General features: G+C 42.3%; 2 protein-coding genes across 3 annotated transcripts in view; both read right to left on the bottom strand.

Annotated features, from left to right (window-relative positions):
* The window catches only part of agbl4 (AGBL carboxypeptidase 4), a 242,737-nt gene that overhangs the window by 52,078 nt on the left and 169,003 nt on the right, over positions 1-21,656 (bottom strand). The window lies entirely within an intron of this gene.
* bend5 (BEN domain containing 5) lies at positions 377-14,787 on the bottom strand. Of its 2 annotated transcripts, none has more exons than XM_068591296.1 (6): positions 14,420-14,787; positions 13,191-13,321; positions 11,880-12,354; positions 10,409-10,557; positions 6,851-7,064; positions 377-6,679 (listed from the first exon to the last, which is right to left on the bottom strand). In XM_068591296.1, the coding sequence occupies exons 1-6, from the start codon at positions 14,601-14,603 to the stop codon at positions 6,483-6,485; spliced, it is 1,350 nt and encodes a 449-aa protein (XP_068447397.1). In that variant the 5' UTR covers positions 14,604-14,787; the 3' UTR covers positions 377-6,482. The 2 variants fall into 2 exon arrangements, with proteins under 2 accessions (XP_068447397.1, XP_068447398.1); XM_068591297.1 differs by lacking the exon at positions 14,420-14,787 and adding an exon at positions 13,409-13,795.

Consider the following 21,656-nt stretch of genomic DNA (forward strand, 5'->3'; position numbering starts at 1 on the left):
GAAAAAGCTAGAGTTTGACATTTTGGGAAACACCACATTTGCACTCTTGCAGAGAGTTAGATGAGAAAACTGAGACCTTTCTGTAAGATGTTGAGCTACATTCAGTCGCCGGTTAGCCTAGCTTAGCACAAAGACAGCCAGACCCCAGGAAGTTAAAGCTTCCCCATATTGCACTCAGCTAATCAGTCAGTAATAAATGCATTCAGTTTTAGTTCACATTTAAAAGTTATTAAAAAGGAAAAACAGAACGGGTTAGCGTGCTTTTAACTTGAGCCTTCAGTTTCCAACATGATACTGTTCAACATCTTGACCAGTAGTTTGTTTCACATGGGCGGGAAAAGACAAAAAAAGACAACAAGAGGTTTGTGCTGATAGAATAAAAGTCTTGATTTATTTCTGTTTACCTATACATTAAACAGGTGTTCCTGAATGCAGCAAGAGAAAACACAGAACAGGATGCTAAGCGTCAAAGAGTTGCTCGCATAGCAGAGGTGTGGCCGGTTTAGCAAAGACATGTACACTCTCTATCGCATATACTTAAAACATTTTCTGGAAATGTAGGGTTGCCTCTGGGAGGCTGACGTAGGGTGAGGGAGTGTTCACTGCAATAGTCTTGAAGATCTTTTCACATTATCATACCATCTGGAAAAACTCCATATAGTAATAACCCTGTCTTTCCCCAATGATCATTGCAATGCAGTTACAACTAGAGACAGGTATATACCCAAGCAGCCCTGTATCGCTCAGTTTAATTCAACTCCACGAGTATGAAAATGTAGTAATAGTTCAGTACGGATTTGTCATGTCGCCATTGTCCCCTTTGATTCAATCTCAAGGCTGTGCTGAGACATTCAATGGTTCAAACGCTCCAGTTATCGCTCTCCCCGGTTGGCCCTCCACCCAACAGCGATGTGGTACCAGGTGATTACAACTCAGCACCTGCATAGGAATTCAATTACACACAAAACTCTCTGGGTCAACTCCCTGGACCAGAGCAAAGCTTAAAACTGAACCATTAGGAAACAGTCCAATGAATGGCTTATTTAAGTGCTTCCATGAAATCAACTGCTGTGTGTTTGAACATACACGGATCACAGTAGCGACGGGTTCCCCAGCACATCACATGTCCACGGACAAGGAGAGAGCAAGAAAAACAACGAAACAAACACACATTTACACACCGACAGGTAGAGCAAAGTAATCCAACACAACACTTTGGCGCAGAAAAGATTCCATTGGCGTCACCGTACAGGGGAACAGACAACATAATGCACTTTTTCTGTCTGATTATGCCAAGTCCAGAAACTTAAAAGTGCTTTATGTGACTTTCGCTCACAGCTTCGTCAATCATACATTTGGACACTAATTTCATTTTTAACACCGGAAATTACAGTTTGAATTGTTTAAATATCTGTTTGGGACAAAGAGATACAACTGGGGAAGATTAAAGTGCTAACTAGATGAAATCAATCATTCCAAAATGGCGCATGGAGACCGTCTGTCATCTCCGTAATGTTTTTTTGTGACACATTTCATTTTAAACCAGATGGGGCAATACCAAAATCACTTCAAACGGATCTTATTTTTCCCACCATAAACACAAATTCCAATGGAATCTCTCGCTTCTGTGAAATAAATCTAACATTGATTCAAACATAACATGGCTTTGCTGAGGACCTCTTCTACTGTCTCACACGCTGCCCAGTCCAGGCCATCTTCTTTTATGACACTCTGGCACGCAACCAGTGAACAGTGGTATCCTTTCAATTTATCGGTCATCTGAGTGTGATATCGTAATCATGTCCTATGTATAGTGAAACCTGATCTAACCAGTAAAAATACACATTTCTGAAAATACACTGCAACAATGTGATATTGGTAGACAACAGGTGCTAGAAGCAAATGCATCCATTGAAAATCAGCAAGTTCTGAGGTACTTCTGAAACTCACAGCTGAGGATATAATCACTATCTACAATATTTGGATGGATAGCATATAGTTGATACAGTAATAGCAGGAGTTATCGGTTTGTGAAACATTTTGGCTTGAAATTTGATTAGCTGAGGGGATAGTAGCGCTTGACACACCTGAATAAAACATAGCTGTATGAGGATAAAAACATAGAAAAACAGCACCATTTGAGGTCCGATAGACAGATCAGTTCTTGAACTGTTTGCTGGTAGCACCGTCAACCAGTAAAAATCTCAGAATGCAATACAGAGACGCAACACAACCACTGATCAACTGCACGACATAGCAAAGAGCGAAGATATATATTCAGAGACGACCCCCTCACGCAGATACCCTTCACAGCAGCATCTTTAAGCAGGTAATAAAACTGATTTTTCCTAAGAATGATATTGTTTACTGAGGTGTTTTACAAGTTTTATATGCTGTACATGTTGAGAGTAATCAGGTATACCTTTCCTATAGATTCTTTTTTTTATATATATATACACACATACACATAGTTTACAGTCACTGACAAACAAACACCAGAGTAACAATGAGGTAGGACGGTGAAGTCAGATGAAGTAGAACCGGTTTGTGGATTGTATACAAAGTTACTGATACCTTAAGAAAAATATAGGCCCAACAATGTGTTCTTCCCATTTTTTTCTTCTCATTTGAGATAAGTTTGACAATGTATCTGAGGCTCAAACCGTAATATGTTTTGTGTACACTTAGTTGTGAAAACTGCTAGATGAAGCCATTTATCTTGATCCAACACAGTGAAGTTGGAACTGATCTCTTTCCCCCGATCAAACTGTCAAAAAGCAGCATAAAGCTCCCTGATTTCTGACGCTTTGACACAACATGTTCACAACATAAGCCAAAACACCAAGCCAAGAGGACAGGATTTGCTATTATCTTGATAGATGTGCATCTTTAAATCCAGTCCATAGAAACAACAGGAGAGTAAGAAACTAGAGGTGGCACAGCAAGAGGATCACAGAGCCAGAGAGGTTACATTTCCTCTCTGGCACGACTTGAGCGTGACAGTGAAAGTACAGGAAGGTCTGGTGTTATGTCACAGAGCAAAACTAGCCTTTATCATCCTTTAATGGCTCTGACAGGTGTGTGTTTCTAAGATGCTGCAAAATCCCAAACTGCTCTTCTGCGAGTGACTTGGTAAATATTAGAGATTGGCCTTTCCATGACAGATTAAGCCAAATTTGTGTTGAAAACATACAGTTCTTCCATACAGCTTTCATCCATGAAAGATGGGTTGAGTTAAAGGATTAGGCTTAATCGCGCTCCAGGAAACCAGCATGTTGAAAAGAAGTTTCAGATGATGTAATAACTATAGTATTGCTTCATCTCAAAGCCTTATTTAACTACACCCCCTTTTGGCATCAAACAACAAAGAAACAAACACAAACACAACACGACAAAGTGTCATAATTTCAGCATGGTTGCTTTGCACAGCAGGAATCTTTTCTTTCTTTTAAACCGCGTGTATGTTAAATACACGTGAGCGCACCAACACCTCACATGTTGCTTTGTACAGGGGAACGAAAAAAAGGAAAAACAGATATATATTCATTTTTTTTAGGAACAAAAAAAGTAAATAATATGTCACCATATTGGTGTTTTAAGATTCACTAGGCTCTATTACCTTGGCTTGGGCCATCTTTTGTGCAAACCTCGCTGAATCCTCAGTGAGCATCCCCCTTCTTTAGCTTGATCTCAGCATCCAATACTTTGGCTTACAATTACCATTCGTTTGTAAAAAATACACAATTATCTCGATACAAGTCATATCTATGCATAACCAGCATCTTCACACATTAAGTTAAAGCACATATTCCAGTCAGCTTGCACATGTCATAGGTAAATAGCTTCAGAGTGATGAATCTTGTCTTGGGCTTGAAAGCCAAGATGAGTTTTGGACTTTTGCCAAGTGGGCCATTCATTGTTCAGGAGGCCACGACGGAGTTATTGAATCCTGTTTCACCATCGTGTGGCCGAATAAATCTTCGAAAAATGAAATACTCAGAAGTTTTACCGAGTAGTAGTTGGGGTTATGAAATCTATCAAGCTCCTTTTGAAACATTGCTATGTCAGGGGCATATCTGACTGGCAAAACAACATTACATCCCATAACTCATTCTTGCCAGCGAAAAACAATAAACCAAAACGTTCTAAGGTGCTTCATGATAATACAATGATTGTTAACTTTTATCTATAAAGACATTTTAAAAAAAAAAACAAGGACAAATACCACAAATACATCTCTTTAAGATTGAAGAAATTGCCCAGAAGTTTAAAGTGCATTCAATGTAAATGGATTGTGTTGATCCAACTATTGCATCTCAATGCAATGTTTTAACGATACAAATTATCATCTTACTGCGGTAGATCATTAGAAGGTAGATCCTAAGTGAGGCTCATTAGATAGCGAATGTTGTGGATGTAGCTTAATGTGTGGGCTCTGTTCAGGGAAGCCTCGTCTCTCATATTCTACAGAGATCACTTTGGCTAAGAAAGGGAGATATCTTTTCATTTGTTTGTAGATTTCCCTGATCTACATTTGGATACAACATCAAGCTTAAAGCCAACAATTCATATGAACAATATGGAAGTGTAAAAATGAAACACAATAACTTGTCAGGTAACATGGAATTACAACATCGATTGGATAAACCCAAACTTGACCAGAACCTTTGAAACTGTAACATGTAACGTCTAGAAACTGAAATATTCATGTTTGGTTGAAAAAATAAAAAAAGGATGATTTTTTTTTTTTATGTACACAAAAATATCTCCAAAACATAAAAGTAGCTTAACAAAAGGCTGATCTGAACTTTTTGAGAAAAAAAACAACAACAACAACAACAACAAGACAGACAAAATGATATTGACAGAAATAAACCCACCGACAAATGAGAATCTAGAGTATGAAGAGGAGAGAGGCTTGATGGGCAGTTCTGCAGCAGATTCACAGTTAGCCACAGCTAGGTCACAGTTGAGATTTCAATCTGCAGCATTTAGTTCCAGCCTGCAGACAGCCACACAAACCATTTTGGATCAAAACAATAAAACAACTGAAGAGAAACAAAAAATACAAGAAAAAGAGGACATTTTCAAAGTTCTGATGGCATAGCTCAGAGGAAATTGTCACTGGAGCGACCTTACTTTGTTCCCCAGTGGCGTGGCTTTAAAAAAAGAGGGGGTTATTATGGGGTTCAGCAGGCCCAGATGACTTCAAACAGCACAATAGTGTTTCAGACAGCTTTACCCACAGATAGCACTGCTTTCACATGCAGATGACCTCAACCGTGCAGAGCTGTGCCCTGATTTTCTTCCTCACATTGTCTCGTGCAACGCAGCGTCTCTTAACTACAAGATGGGTGGGCAGAAAGCAGCCCGGCTGAGATCAACTTAATGGTGTGAATCGCGCAGAAAATAGTACCAAGCCACCTCTCACATTCTCACAGCAAAGTGCAGGTGAAGCTTCAATGCTTCCGCTTACTATACATATACAATCACAGCTTGCTAGAAAACCCAGGGGCATAGCAGCTCCTGGTGATTGCCAAATCCATTTAAGGCCTTTCTAGGCATCAACATGCCTGTACCACTACAACTCATTAAACAGTCAAATTGTCTGAAAGTGACTTGTTTGATTGCTCACAACTGAAAGGTTAACATAAAAAACAAAAACACAACTATCACTCTATGAACTCTACATTAGAGTTATACTTCTCATTTTACCTCCATTAGCCTCGGTCTTTTCGATAAAACAATATGTTGTGATTGGCCTTAAGTTAGGGGGGCGCACACACTTATAGTTAATCTCTTGAAGCAACAGAATCTCTGCTGCAAAATGCAATATGGCTATGGCCAATCAAGACTCGTGCACTTGAGACCCGAGTGTCTCGTCTCATTAAGTACCAGAGCAAGCGCTCCCAGACGTTGTTGGGTTGTAACCAAAACATCCGACCGTTCACACGTCTAAGATCTATCGTAAGCTAGCATCATTATCTCTATAGCATCAGAAGACTTTGTCTAGGGAAATAACCTCTTACTTTTTAAAAGTTTAAGGACTCAAAACTATGTTCTGACACAGAACAATAAATCAATTTAAACAATTACATCATATCCTTTTTTTTTTGACACAAATGCACACACGTCAGTAAACCATGTCTCTGTACCAGTCCCACTGTAAAGCTTATAAAATCACTCATACCTGCTCATATCAAACTAGTTCCCACGCGTTCAATTTCTCACTGCTGGGTAAAGCTGTCTGTCAGCCAATGGGAAAACTGGGCACTGAGGAAGGTGACGGTTGCTCTGCAGGGAGCTCGGGAGCGGGTGTATTTGTTTAGACGTTTCATATAATAACCAATCCAATGTGTCAAAAGAAAAAACCTGCTCTTGTGACAAACATCCCCCAACCACCCATATTTAGTCCCCTCAATATCCTGCCGACCATGGGGAGGGGGTGGGGCAGAAGGCGCTGGCGTGACAACAGTTGATCACTACATGCCATCGTAGGTGAAGTTCTCCATCTTCACTGTCTGTCTGATGAGCAGCTTGGATTCCCGCCGCTCCTCGTTCTTGATGGACTTGTTGATGTCCATTATCTTTTCACAAATGTATTTGTTCACTTTGGACAATCTCTGCGTAATCTCTGCACTGTCGGCTGTCTCTTGAGACACTCTGTCGTAGAGACACTCTGTGGAAGGAGCGAGTAGGAGCAGTCAGACTACATCAAATAAGAGAAATTGCAGATCTTATCTTTGTCTAGAATCTAATGAAAATAATTCAATGATGAAAAGGCCGAATGAAAGACGAAAATATTCACTCAGTATTGCTTTCATAGGTGTAAAACTAGAGTTCATCTTACCTCTGACAATTTTCAACTTGCTGGGCGACAGTGGAGGTTTGGGCAGCGCATCTTTCTTCTTTTTGGTGGCTACGCCAGTGACACTACGGTTCTTTAAGGTTTCTGTTCCCCAGATCATTACAGCCAGGTTCTTTGTGAACTTGGAGTCTCCCTGGGTCCGCTGCAGCTGATGCCACTTCTCCTCCTCCACCCAGATCCCTCCACCGAGGTGAACCTGCAGAAGACAACAGAGTACACCACATTTTAACATGTACATCTACAGTCAGCTGGAGATTTATCTTTAAATAAACAAACGCTATTGCCGATACCGAACAGTTTAATGAGCTCACGAAGTTGTCAAGAAAAAAAAAGAGCTTTACTTAATGTCTTCAATAAAAATAATGAAGAAACTGACCTTGTCACACAGAAACATTTAAATGGACAGAACAGGAATCTTGTCCCTGATGATTCATGTTGCTTCAGCAGACTTCAGAGCTGTAGTTACCGTGTTATTGTTTACAGAGCGGCGTTGGAGGATGGATGGCAATTTCGTTAAATCTTATTGATGTTTAAACAACGAGGGCATGATAGATGAATGCCGTTGTCGTCCCTTTATCACAAGATAGCCGGTTTGAACCCCAGTTCCCCCCATAGTTCACATGTCAAAGTGTCCATGAGCAAGACCCCTAGTTGCTTTCCGGGCGCCTAACAGGACAGCCCACTGCTCCTCAACCAAGGATGGGTCAAAGGCAGAGAAGAATTTCCCCAAGAGGATTTAAAAGGATCACTTTCTTTTTCTAGACAAAACAACTGAAACCAAGAGCTACAGTTCATAACATTAATAAAAATAATTGTCATATTTGCTTGAACTGTCCTTTTATTCAAACTGGAGTACATGGGACGGATAATAAAAAAGCAGGTTCCTCTTCCTCATTTTAGTGCTCCTAATGACACTTACACGATTCTACAGAGCCCAAAAGATAAGTAAGAGCTGCCAATTACTGCTCATAAAGCTGGTGAACTCCAATCAAACTGTCACACTAGTCAGCGGTGTTCAAATGTAAATCAAGATTCTGTTACTGCTTATTCCTCTGCTCAGATGTTTTCAGAACCACATTTTACAGTGTAGCTGCAAAATAAGAATTTTGGGGGAAAAAAGTTAATAGCAAAAAGTTTCCAATCGGTCATCTGACTCGTCAGACACCATCTGAGAAGCTGGCGTTGGAAAATGCGTGGCACGTGATTGGATGAACCATCTGACAATCAAACACTACCCGAAGTGTGTCAGAAGAAGAGTAAAAAAACATCTTTTCCAACGAGAAAAGGCTCAATGTCGCTCTTTGCTTTTCTTTTCACTGAAGAAATACTCTTGAGTATAACTGACGCTCAAGCATCCACGCTAACCTCTCAGGGAGCCGCTATTGAAGTTTTAAACAAACAGTCGACTCTCTGTGTCGTCTCACACACACATCCACCTAAAACTACGCTTAGAGCCGATTGGTCCATGCTCTTGTGACATGTGATCCGGCATCTCCCGCTGTATCTCGTCACATCACGAGAATCCAGCTGCCTTGCAATGTAAACCGACTGTCGCTGTGTTTTTTCTGTGTACTTGGAAGCACATGATTTTACTGGAAAACAACAAAATTTGCCGTGCATTGTTAAACTGCTGTGGGGTTCAAATCCAGTTTCAACAAATCTTCAATGCGACATGTCGGTGTAAAACCTAAATGAATGAGGTAGATCACAGCGCATCATGGCGAAACACATCTTGGCCAGCTCCCAATTAGACCAAATTACAAATCCCAGAAGCACAACTTTCACCAACCAGGATACATAAATGAGCTCAGGCCTCTTGCCGCATGTAGCCTGGATTAGCTCCACTGTGAACTTAGCCCGTGGCTCTCTACACACTTCCACTGGACGCTGCATAAGCCTGCGCCAAACACTCCAAGCCGATTGCCAGCCGGGCCAGACTGCCCTGGGTTTCTAGGTGAGCTAATGCAGCAGGGGGCATATGTGACTCTCCCCTCTCTACTCTCTTATCACTGGTAAGTCTTTAGGCCAGCATCCAAAAGGCTTTTCCCTGTGCAGCTAATGTGATTTAGGCCCCTGGCCAGCAGACAAGCTTTTTACTGCCCTTAAGTTAGTCAAGATTGTTTTCATCCTCCCTCCCAATTGCTCTCGTTTATCTCTCTACCAACATCTCTCCTCTTTCTTTTGTACCCCCCACCGCCCTTCCTTCCTCTCACTATCTCACAAGGGCTAACCTGTCAGTCACTTTAAATTCCTCTCGTGCAAATAATTAATATGGGGTCCCTGACGTGGGAGAGTTCTAATTTGCAAGTGTTCTTCACGCTTGAAGTGGCTGCAGGCCCCAGAGCTTGTAGTACCAATTCCCCCCCTGTCATGAGAGACAGGACGCTGGTTGAGTTACAGCAGTGGGGGGGGGGGGGGGGAGTTAAGAACCCTAACAGGCTAATAAACACTGATGATGCTGGCTGGGCTTGCAGGAACAATAATAATCTCCTCAACCTTGTTTACCTGCTAGGGTAGGGCAGCCAGAGGAGGGGGGTGGGGGGGGACTAATCAACTATGACGGCATGTTCCCAGGTCCACACGGGTGTTGAGAGGAAATACAGCATTTCCTACAGCATTAGGCTACTTCCCAGGGTCACCCCCAGGCAGAGCGCCAGGGATACAGGAGCGGGGACTGAAGGATTCGGGATTATTAGGATCATCGTCATGTAAAGGTTGAAAGACCCTGTCTGTAATGTAACATTTGACCATATCAATTTCAGGTGCATTTAAATATATAAGTGAAGAGGTGGACATAGAAATTAAACATTCTAAAAAATCGATCATAATTGAAATTATAAGCCTGTTTTACTGCTGACTGACTAAACATTACACATTAGCTTTTAACAGTCTCCGAGGACATCAGACTTATTTGATGTTTGTTGGACAATGTTAAAAGGTCAGTCCATCAGTTAGTGAGAGATGGCAGCCTTCAGTCCTCGGGGGCCTTTTGTTTACATTTGGATGAGTGATTTTGCATTCAAGAATAAATGTCAAAATACAAGAAACAAAAGAGAGGATAAAAACGGAAACCAGACAGGGAACATTGCGGACACGACACCGCATGCAAGGTCTGGATCAGATAAAGAAAAATCTGAATAGAGATGATACAGCTGCAGGTAATCAGGAAACGTTAACTAAACCGGAGACCGTCCACAGGCCGTGACAACAACTAGTGCCACGTGCGTATAGTGGAGCAGGGGCCACTACAGCACCTTTGTCCGACCTATACCCATCCTCAAACTTGCCTTTTATATAAATCTTAACGACACACTTGTAAAGTGCACAGTTGGGATGGGTACTGCTTTGTAAAAATCTGTCCACAGACAGACACCTGGCATAGTATCCAAAACCCCTTCTGTGGTAGTTACTACTACAGTAGGTGTCTCCAGGACCACATTTTGCCATGGTGACATACAGACTCACAAAGGGAAGACAAAAACAAGCCACATACTGTTGTGGCTGGTAATGAAGAGTATCGCTCGGTCCAGTGAGACATACCTTCCCATCGTTGCAGGTGTATACTGTTCTCGGTGAAGGGGAGTAGCTGGAACTGGTGTTGGCTTCTTCTCTGCATGTCTCCTGGGCCTCAACAATGGGTTCAACCACTTCAGCCTTGATTGTCTGAGTGCCATTGTCATGCATAGGCTCTACAGATACAGAGGAAATATTTAACATTATGGAGACACCAGACACAAATCTACGCCTGTCGGCACTTCAAGATGAGGTTAGGTCAAACGCCATTCATCAATTGCTAGTAAAGTTATATAGTAGAGGATGACACTAAAGTTAGAAGAGAGGTCTGGAGTAGCATGTGACAATGAATTTTCTGGACTTTACCTCTGGTACTGTGCCCTCCTGCTCATCCGTTTGCTTCCCGCCTTGAGCGAGCTTCCTTGTGCAGTTATTTTAGCCTAGTAACTAAGCTGGCTTGGTGGCTGGCAACTCCGAGCTCCAATGTAGCTGATGAGTTTTAATATCGGTCAGTGCACTCCATCCCCTACCCAACAGCACCCCAGGGTGCTCTAATCTTTAGCCTGTCCATTAGATGGTGCCGCCAGGCGCCCCCGTCCACATCTACACAAGAGCTGAGCTTAACACCAGCATCTGGCGAAGCTCGAGTTTGGACACTGCTGCATCACCGAATGACACCACATTTAATCACACTTAAAGTGCCTTTTATTCAACTTCCTGGACGTACTACTACTTTACTATTTCTGGTTGATAATGGTATTGTTGTATTATGTTTGCCTATTAAGTATAAAACCTGTTTTGTTTTTTTTAATAACTGCGACTTTCTCATCAAGTGTTTACATTCCACGCCCCAAGATTTCTTCCTTTTCTCAGTATTAAAATCTTCTTGAAAATATATAAATATAAACACACACATTTCTTCTGTATTATTATGGCCACTCTCATAAGTCTACTCCAACTTAAAAAGCGAGCCATACTAAATCAGCCTAACTCAAAGTTGATCTACTTTAGTTCTATTTATAGCTTTATGGGTGTATCTGGATTTCAGAAGAATACAGTGATGTTTTAACAGCAGTCCTAAATGCTCATGTACATCTCGACTAAAAAGACGAAGTTTAAATAGCAGCAAAAAAACTATTCAAGGGTCATCTTCTTTTGTTCTTTTCTGACTTAATTGTAAACAATCATGTGTAGAGTTTGCCACTGTTTCTAAAAAGGCATAGATTATTCTCAGGCCCCGAGCGATTGAATCAGTGCATTGTGTAGACATGCAGCAAACACTAGGATCAGCATATGTCTACACACCAGTCCCTGCCTCTTTACACTGAAAATGGCATATTCTGTCTTTACAGATGTTACTTTCCAAGATTAGAAAGCTGAATTGTCATTTTCAATACCACAATTATTGCAATGACTGAAGGTCTGAGGTTACTAATCAACTTTGTGGCAAACACAGCAGTGATTTGCGTGTTGGGTGTGCATGCCCCTCATTTCTCACCGCTGCCCAGTCTCATGAGAAGTACGTCTTGCAGCCTCCTGTTGAAGTCCCTCAGTTCTTTGACTTCTGTCAGCAAGCTGCCATATTCCTTCAGCTTCTTGGCCTGCTGCACCAGCTGCCTGCGGGTTCTCTCAAGCTCCTGTTGCAGCCTCCTCATCTCCTCCTCTTGTTGCCTATAGCTATGAACCAGCTCCTCATAAAGGACTCTGGGAACCACAGCCGGAACTACCCCGGACACACAATCCGTGTCCACCTCCAAATGCTGTTGCTGCTGGTGATGATGATGCTGATGCTCTGCCTCCATATCTTCATCTTCGTCGTCTGCATCCTCTCCCTCCTCAGCCAGCCGGTCCTCATCCAGGTCCTCTTCGCCCTCCATACAGGAGTTTGCTGCATTTCTCTCCAGGCGAGCCACTACTGCAGCCAGGCTCTTGGAGGAGTTGGAAAGGGGGCGTCCAAGGTCCTGAGTCAGGGCCTGAAGAAAGCCATACATGTTCATTTAGGAAACAAATAGGCCAGCAAAATGACATTTTAATAACTACAAAGTTAAACATATGAACATTTTTTTTTAAACATTTTTACAGAATCTCCCAAATCTCTTTGTGCCATCAGTGACAAAGTGCACTTCATATGTGACAAACAGTGATCCCGTTCAACACTTTTAAGGCCAAACAGATCACACGTCAATCTGAACAGGACACGACAGACTGCAAACACTTAGTTTAGACTGTGCAGATCTCAATAGGAACTGGGAGAAGAGGAGTCACTGAGTTCTTTGATGAGCCGCTCAGAGGATTTGTCTGTGAAAGGGCAGCTGTCCAGAGTGCTGAATTTGTGTTAATCCAGCATATGGTAAAAATAGCGTGGGGGATTTTGGGTGCCAGCCAAGTTTATGGAAAAGTGACTTTGTATCATGAATAGATATATTTAAATATAAGACTATTTAGGTGTAGGCATTAACATGATATTTGTCACACATGCGCCCACACACACTTTTTTTTCTATGGGGAAAAAATATTGAGGGTTCTTACTGACACGACAAAAGATTGGCAACATAAGCAATTTTAGTGAAATACTTGGGTAGTGCATTTTTTTGTGACTTGTTATTGATCATTGCACCCACAAACATGGCTGATTTGATTTACTTATTTTAGATATTACACTTTTATTTCACTTGTGCTATCAATAGATGGGCCTAAGTCAGCAGGATCAAGGGCCAGTGTGATTCAATTTCATGACAGCCTACTGGTCACTGATCATTGTACAAACTCAAACAATACAAGACTACTTTTCTAATCTTGGTGAGCCTACCTTTTTATGCCTGAGTGGCATTCTCTCCTCTCCAAAATTGTTTTCGATTGAGTTTCCTGAATTCTTGATGGACATCTTGGGAATTTTCATCTTCTTTTGCATTATAATGTCTTCAAATTCCTCTACTGTATCTGTGAAGTGCAGAAACAGAATCAGGAAGAAACTCATAAAAGTTTCCAAAAAAAGTTGGATGGATTTTCATAAAACGTTCAAAGTACCTGCGGAACTATTTCATCCATTTGTCCAACTCGAGCAGAGGGCGTTTTGTCTGTCCATTCTGCTAGAGTAAACTAACTTTAGCACTCTTATTAGAGTAACATATCTGCAATGTCGCAATACAAATCTTCCTGGCTTTACAGCGCTTCAAGACAACTGCTGCTGTGAAGGTGTGTGTCAGACCGGACCGCAGCCCACAGGATTAGTAATGCAGCGAGTTAGAGATCGGACATAGAAACACCACCGTAACTGGAGAGCTATCGTGAAGCAAACCACTCCACTTGCACACGGGCGCGGCGTCATGAAATAGCCATGACGTTGGCATGTTCTCTCCATTAACATCCGAGACATGGCGGTGACTGCAGCACCGCGTCCCCGCTATGGCACAAACCGACAGATAAAGCCAGCTAATGAGCTAACCGCAACCCGCCAGAGCTAGCAGCCCGCTCGCCTACATTCACAAACCTCTGCATAATCGATAATGACTCGACCGCGCGGCTGTCACACGCGTCCCGTCATGTACCGACAGCTCTGCGTCTGCACGCCGCCAGACCAGCGCGCGAGCGCGAACATGCTAACGCGCAAAGCGAGCACACGTCAAGCTAGCGAGCGTTAGCTTCATGTTGTAAACAACCGCTGTGACTGGCTAACGTCGCGTGCCACGTATTTAGCGAAACAAGCAGCGCTACTATATCGAAACAAGAGAGACAACTCTTGAGGGAAACGACACGCCGAGTTTAAAACACATCTGCAAACGCATTGACGAGAAGGTATGGCTGTCTACCAAAACTTATCTTAGCACGTCTAACTAGCTTATCTTGCTAGCCACCGCCGAGGACGTTGTTGTGGCTATCAGTGTCAGATTCCAGCTGATCACGTCTTGACAGATCGGACAAAAGGACTTCGCTTTGACACCTGGACACGTATCGCTGCACGTCAACGTTACTTGGTCGGACGCAGAACAAACACCATTAAAAATATAACCGCTGATTTGTTATAAGAGGGCAACTTACCTGCAAGGGCAAGGATCTGTGCTTCGCACGGCTGGCCTGCGCTGCCATTCTCTTCAGTTCTGTGAACCAGATACACCTTCTGATTATCAAAATCTGTTTTGTGCAGAGGTCTGAAATCTTCGACATTTAAAACGGGCAACGCGTAGCACATATCGTCTTCAAAGAATCGAACAAAAGCATACATTATTTATTTCTCTTTGGTCCTGCACTTTGGATATGGTTGACAGTTTTTCCTCACAAAGTATTAAAAAAATATATACACATAGGGGGGTTGGGGATGGCGTCTGCGCTCGGCTAGTCTTGCCTGGTCCACATCACCAGGGTTGATCGTCAAGGCATAAGTAATAGACATGTAACTTTGCCGTTAAGACATGTTCAGATGCAGAAGTATTCAACTGTTTTGATATATTTGCGTCATAAGCATTTGAATAACAATCCTCCTTTATCCACCTTTATAAATATAATATTAAAATGCTTGAAATGTCTCGCAAATTTTAACTATTTGCAAAGAACAATATTTCCAAAACGCCAACTTTCACGTATGTAATATGATAAATATAACATGATATTTTCAAGTATTGTTTTAGGTGATTTAGCAGGACATTTCAGACGACCAGGGTCATTACCTTTCTCAAATTAGACACCGATTACCTTTCACTCTGCATCCAGAGAAACCCCCATTGTTTCAGGGAACTGCAGCGAGAAAAGCCACCAAGATGATTACCTGCCTGGTCAGATTTCATTGGTCTCTGTGCGCTTTCAAGTGTTTCCGTGTGTATATGTTTCATCTGCTCCTTGTATCACAACATAAAGATTTAAGGCCAGCAGACAGAAATTAACTCTTTGTTATTGTAAGACAGCCAGGTGGTTATAAACACAGGATGGATTTCTCTCAGTTGTTAGTCTAATGGAGAGCACCACAGTCGATAAATGACACTAACAATTTCGTTCTGCTTCGGCTGCTGTAATTGAAAAGTAACTGATGCAGAACTATACGGAGCATTTTTTCTTCTCTGATATTTCGTTTCATAGTTTCAGGCATTTAGTTAGTTATGATTAGGCCTGTTTCAAATGCCAGCCTCCCCAAGATGTTTGTTCACTGTGCTGTGTGACCGGTTCCAGAGTCTGTTAGATGTATACAAGAGAATTTAAAAAACAAACAAACAAAGTGAGCACAGTAACTCCCAGAATATTATAATAGTCATTTTATGTCAGTTATTGAAGCAGTTTTCTGAGCTGTTTTGTTTGTTACATTTTCCAAGCATTGCTTTTTGATTCCACATACTAGTCGCTTCACTTTTCTGTGAAGAAGCATTACGTTGAACTAACAAAATGTAACATTCATGTACATTTGCAGAAGCAAACTGTTGCAAATATGCTTTATAAATGGTATTATTATAGTTTTTAAGGCTCTGCCATTGTCATTTATTATACATCTCTGCACTGCTACTTTGATAGAGCCCCACAAACTATCACAGGAGTGAGAGTGATGGACAAGAGATTTCAGCAGCTTCTCAACAAGTCTAACAAAGGATTACTGCTAATCTAAGCTTCTGCTCGATGGCTCTCCTATCCTCACGGCTGGGCTCATCAACGTAAGGCCGCTCAGTTTCTGGAGCTTTCTGTCTTTGAAGTGGCCAGTGTTTACACACCATGATGTTGCTCTGGCAAGTTCAATCAAAAACTTTCTACTTACATTTTATGCAGGTGCACCACATATTGGAGTCTGCCTGGAGACACAATAAAAGTTGTGCTCAACCAAATTCATTTTGATATTTCAGACATTTCTGAATGTCATACTGTTACCCAGCCACCCTTTAAACATGATTGAACATGTACCTTTGTAAACTCACCACAGTTAATATCACATGTGTAGAAATATTTTAATTTACAGGACTCTTTTTAGGGCGATGTACATCACGTCAGCCTCTGTGAGAACTACTTTTTACGCACCAAAAGTCTCACAACTTAACCCATGTACTTCCTTTTCCTCACTGTAATTAAGTCGTAGCTACAATGCTCCACTGCACCGCTGAGCTCTCTCGTTCGGCTCGAATTTGTACAATTTTATATATGAAAATATGTAATGTGTCAGTGCGGCATCTATGCCAGTTGTTACATGCAATATAGTATTATCATTTTTTCTTGATTATCTCTCGCTCGCTCTCTCTCTCTTACACACACACACACACACACACACACACACACACACACACACACACACACAGTTAAAGGACTATAAACATGCATTTAGAAAGAAATTACCTTTCCGTATCCAAAATTATATTAATTCATAACACTTTAAATATCAGTTAAATGCTGTGTGTCCATTGTTGTGTGCTGACTTCATTTATAAATCCAATCAGCTCTTTTTTTTAATAGTTACCCAAGCACACAAAAGTCACCCTGAGTTATTCTAAACTATCAGCACACAGATGAGCTGAAGATACAGTGATTCATTCAAATTGAGGGAATAACTCCAGATTATATTTTAGCTATGTTTCTCTTTATGGGGCCAGTTGATTGGGTAAAGAGTAGAGTCAGGACAGAAGCCAGACATCATGTCCTGCCTATTAGCTCCACACTGCCAGGCTCATCTATCTTTATTGGTCATCCATTAGCCTGTATTAAAGGGAGACACGGGATAATGGCAGTAATGATGCTGATGATGGAATTAGACTGCGGGTACACACGTCATCGTTGCAGCGTTGCGCCTGGAATCATAAAGCGTTCCCACTGACAAACGGGACAGATAGACGGCCGGATACAATAAACGACCGCTTTATTCCTCCGTTAAGTGCACGTGTGTAAATATGTATGACAGAAAAATATAGTGAGTGAAAGAGAACCAGATGACATCTTGCAATTTACTGGACTGAGGGTGTACATTGCCTTAATGGCATGTAGACAGACAATCTAAAGGCAGCACCTGCGCCAATCTGCAGGATGGACAGATGCTGGTACAGGTGTGTGCGTGATGAGGGTTGGCAAGCAGGGGCGGGCACCAGCCTGAGCTCCATCATACAGACAACAGACCCAGCAAAATGACGATGCCAGGCATTAGACAGCTGGGATGGAGGGATCATTAAGGCAACTTTCTGGAAAGATGCTCCCAAGATCAGGAAAGCACCGAGCAAAATGAAGATATGGGTGTCTGGTTCCAAGATGACGGATTCAGAGGAGCGTAAACGTCTTTTATGGGCAATGCGCCACCGCGATCAATCACAAGTGTTTACAGTCCGGGGTAAAACCGTTTTCCTATTTTGGAGGTTGGAGGCACGTCACCAGTCTTTCTCTTATTATGCCTCTTAATTAGCTCCGCATGAATTACTAATCAACCATGAAGAAGGCATTCACCAATTTAAAAAGTGATAGCCCATGAAATGAACAGCACAGTCTCATACAAGCACATCAGCTACTAATGCTGCAGGGCCTAAGTAACAGACCTTTGACTGAAAGAGGGAGGCAGAAAGAAGAACATGGAGCACACACACACACATTCAGAAGCAAACCTTATTGTGACTAAATCCCTCATTAAGTTTTTAGAGTGGTATCGGCCGTGGCTCTGCCACCATGCTGTGTATACTCAGTGATCCACCCACGAGACATTGATCTCCCTCATAAGGAACATAATGGCCACCAGAGAAATACTGATCATATTTCAGCACCAGTCAATTCAGTTCATTAGGGCCGCTCTCCCTCCAACGGCGGCCCTGTATTGATCTTGCCCCTGTCACTAGACTGTTATTCTCCGCTAACTAGATAGGGAACTCACAAAACTGTAATGTATACAGTGGCAACAGCAAGTTGAACAATAGATAGAGGGAACAAACAACCAAAAATACATAAAAGACCGAATATTGCCCCGTCAGAGCAGACTGTCCGCCTCTGTGCCTATTTGAAGTCGGCATCGAATGTCACACACGACACAAGAAATTCTAAAAGTATCAAAGCTATCCCTGGGTTTCAGAGACATTTTTTTTATGCCTTTAATACCTTTTCCACCGTCTCCTCTCCTCTAATCTCCACTTATCTGGCAGCCAGGTGAGCTGCTGCACATGGCTGGTGGGCAGGCTTTGGTCGCTGGGAATACAGCTCATCTTAATGGTATTTCTCTCCCTTTACCTCCTCTTCCCTTTGCTTCTCTTCCTCTTTCCTCCAGGGTGGCTGTCAGAGAGAGACGGAGGCAGCCAGAGAACTTCTCATTGCCGCTGTATGACAGCAGGGAGCCACTGGGATTGTTCGAGCGACCACCGCCGCCCGTCATGCAGAGGGGCGGCCAGGCTCACAGGTGCGCAGCATCTGACAGATAATAGCAGATAAAACCCAGGCTGCCCAGCAGCTCGCTCCCCGCTAGGGGATGGGGGACCCATGGTGGTGGGGTGATGGATCAGATGAGGGGGGAGACTTACACAGACCCACCTCATGCACACTAGTCAAGGACAAACAAGGTCACAGATCTCAAAAATCCTCAGCACAATCCTTCCTGCAGCCTACTGTAAGATTGATTCTGAGCTTAATACATTAATACAGAGTGTGCTGCTGCGTCTGAAAAAGCACATCAAAACTCAGCAGTTGCCTCATTCGTTTAATTTTTCCATTATGCGGTGCTCTTTTATTAATCTTGTTTTAATTTTCTATTAAAAAAGCTGCGAGTCCCCAACGTACAATAAAATCTGTTCACGCCACAGAGCATTTTTTTTGTACCGTCATTCTATTTCGTGTTTTTAATCATATCTAAATCTGATTTTCATCTTAGCGAGCAATATCTAAACTCCGGTGAGCATAATGCAAACACATTTTCATCTGTTTGAGCTAAAATAATGCTGACTCAATCCTATTCAAATCAGTGGTAAATCTGTGGGACCTCCTCTGCCAGCTGATGGGACGACGGAAAACAGTCTATCTCACTGTCACTTCTCAGACACATTTAGTTCTTTCCGTGGAAGAGAAATCAGTCAAGACAAATCTGGCAATCAGGTGCAGAATGGCCTGAGACACATCGCCTGACAACAGTCCACACCTTTGTCGTTACTGAGCTGCCGCCTCTGAGAGACAAGCACAGAGAGGGAATTTTAAGGTGCAATTTTTCCTGTTCCATAAATAAAGGGACTATGTCTGCAGAGGTTTTTACAATATTTGTCAAAGCCTATGAATCTATAAATATCCCCCAGGGCAGAAGACCATACACTGTTTTGGACAAATATTTCTCGAGATCTAATTTGATTTACTTTAAAAATGCACTGTTGGAAACATTAGCACTTCATTAAACATTGCTGTTGAATGTCTGCTCTACCTGGCTTGTTGACTGTGATTTGCCCGTGGAAATCTGTATCATTAGAAGTCAGTGCAAAGTCACACACACCCACACAAACACACACACACACACACACACAGGCATAATGACTTTAGTGAATTTAATGGACTTGGGTTGTGCTGTTCTATAGCTGAACCCGATGGCTGATCCGCCAGTGAAAGTAGGGCAATTAAAAGTAGAATTTCCCTACGGAAATCAATAATGTATAAAATTTGTATTTATACATACAGTCCTATACATACACACTCGTTGGCCATACATGCCACACACGTAGATGTGACAGAAGGGTCGAGGCTCAGACTGAGGAAAAGACTGATAACGACCTTGACTGTGGCAGCAGTGAGTATCTCCTGGCAACGTACACCTGCGCAGAATATTTTCACCCGGGACAATTTAGCAGAGTGACATGTTATCATATTAACAATTCATCTTAGCGCTAAAGCCTGACTATTAGTAACAGGTATCGCCCAGATGCTCTGATATTTAGCATTCTGCAGGACCCGAAGCAAAGACAATGCAATAGGTTGGAAATAACATAGTGGTTGTTTAGGAAGACCACACACAAATCCACACACACACACACACACACACACACACACAAAGTCCAAAAACTCAATCCAGCAGCCATAACACAGAGACAGAGTGGCATCAACCTCTATTATCTAGTCCCTATGCTGCTAACACAAAAGGCTCCCTGGAACAAAAATCCAATCAGTCCTCTCTAGGAGGATTTGCTCCACAGCAGTGCTCAGCAACACTGGTGGCTCTGCTGGTGACAAAGAAATAATCTCAGAGCCCACAGCCTGTTTACTGCCTTCATCACATCGCCCTTTTAGAAAGAGGACAGACAGAGTCTATGTTTCTCTGTTGTCATTTACTGTCCTCTGAGTTTAGCGCTCTCTCTCCCTCTCTCTCTCTCCCTCTCTGCATGCAAAAACATGAAACACACAGTTGACTGTGTGTACAGTGCGTGAAATTACCGTATTTGCGGCACAGGGAATATTTACTCTAAGCATTAGCAATATATGCTTAGCGTTTTAAAAAAACAAAACCTCCAGGCATATATAGGCTAGAGAACGGTTTTGAATGACTGTTTAATGAAAATATTTTGTAAATATTTTCAATCTTGCGCTGACCCTTCCTTCTGGCTCCTATCTCTCTCAGTCCTCCATTCTTCATCTGGTGAATTATCACACTCGTTCTCTATTCATTAGCATGCTGCTGCTTATTTAGCCACGCTGTTGGGAAGCCTTTAACAAAATCAACTGGAAAATACTCAATATGAAGCGGCCAACACACCCTTCTCCCTCCCCCCCATCCTTCATCTCCTTCTTTGTTTGTTTTATGTGGGGTTTTTTTTTAACCACATCAAAATGTAGGCAAAGTCGCCCATAATGAAGAGGAGGGAGATAAAATATGCAAATTCACAGAGAAAGGATATAATTAGGGCAATAATAGGAAGTGTTGTTTTCACAGCTGCTCATTTACACAAAAGCCTGCCTGATAGTATTTTATGTTTTCATATAAATAATGTTCTTCTCTGTTTCTTCTCTCTGTTCTTCCCTCCCTCCCTCAAGGTGCAAAGTCTTGTGCTCCACTAAAAACAAATCTCTGCAGCTCCCCAGCCCGGAGCCAGTCAACCCCTCAGTGATCGAGCCACCCAGAGATACCTATCAGCTCAGGTATGTAGCACAGGCTGAGTGGTGAGCAGGAGGCTGCATACAAGTTGTTTCACACCTTTCCACCTTGTCTGGGTCAACTCCCCAAAGCACAAGGGCTTCGGTTAGGAAGAATGTGCAAGAAGCTCATACTTACTTAAAGTATGATATTCAACTATTTGCTCTGTGAAGATATGGTGAAGTGAAATGTCTACCTGCGCAGAGAATGAAGTAGCTCTCCATCTGTGTGTGTGTCGTAATC

This window comes from Clinocottus analis, unplaced genomic scaffold (assembly GCF_023055335.1).
Source record: "Clinocottus analis isolate CAN_PGR_092001 unplaced genomic scaffold, fCliAna1.0.p SCAF_25, whole genome shotgun sequence".
Lineage (NCBI taxonomy): Eukaryota > Metazoa > Chordata > Actinopteri > Perciformes > Cottidae > Clinocottus > Clinocottus analis.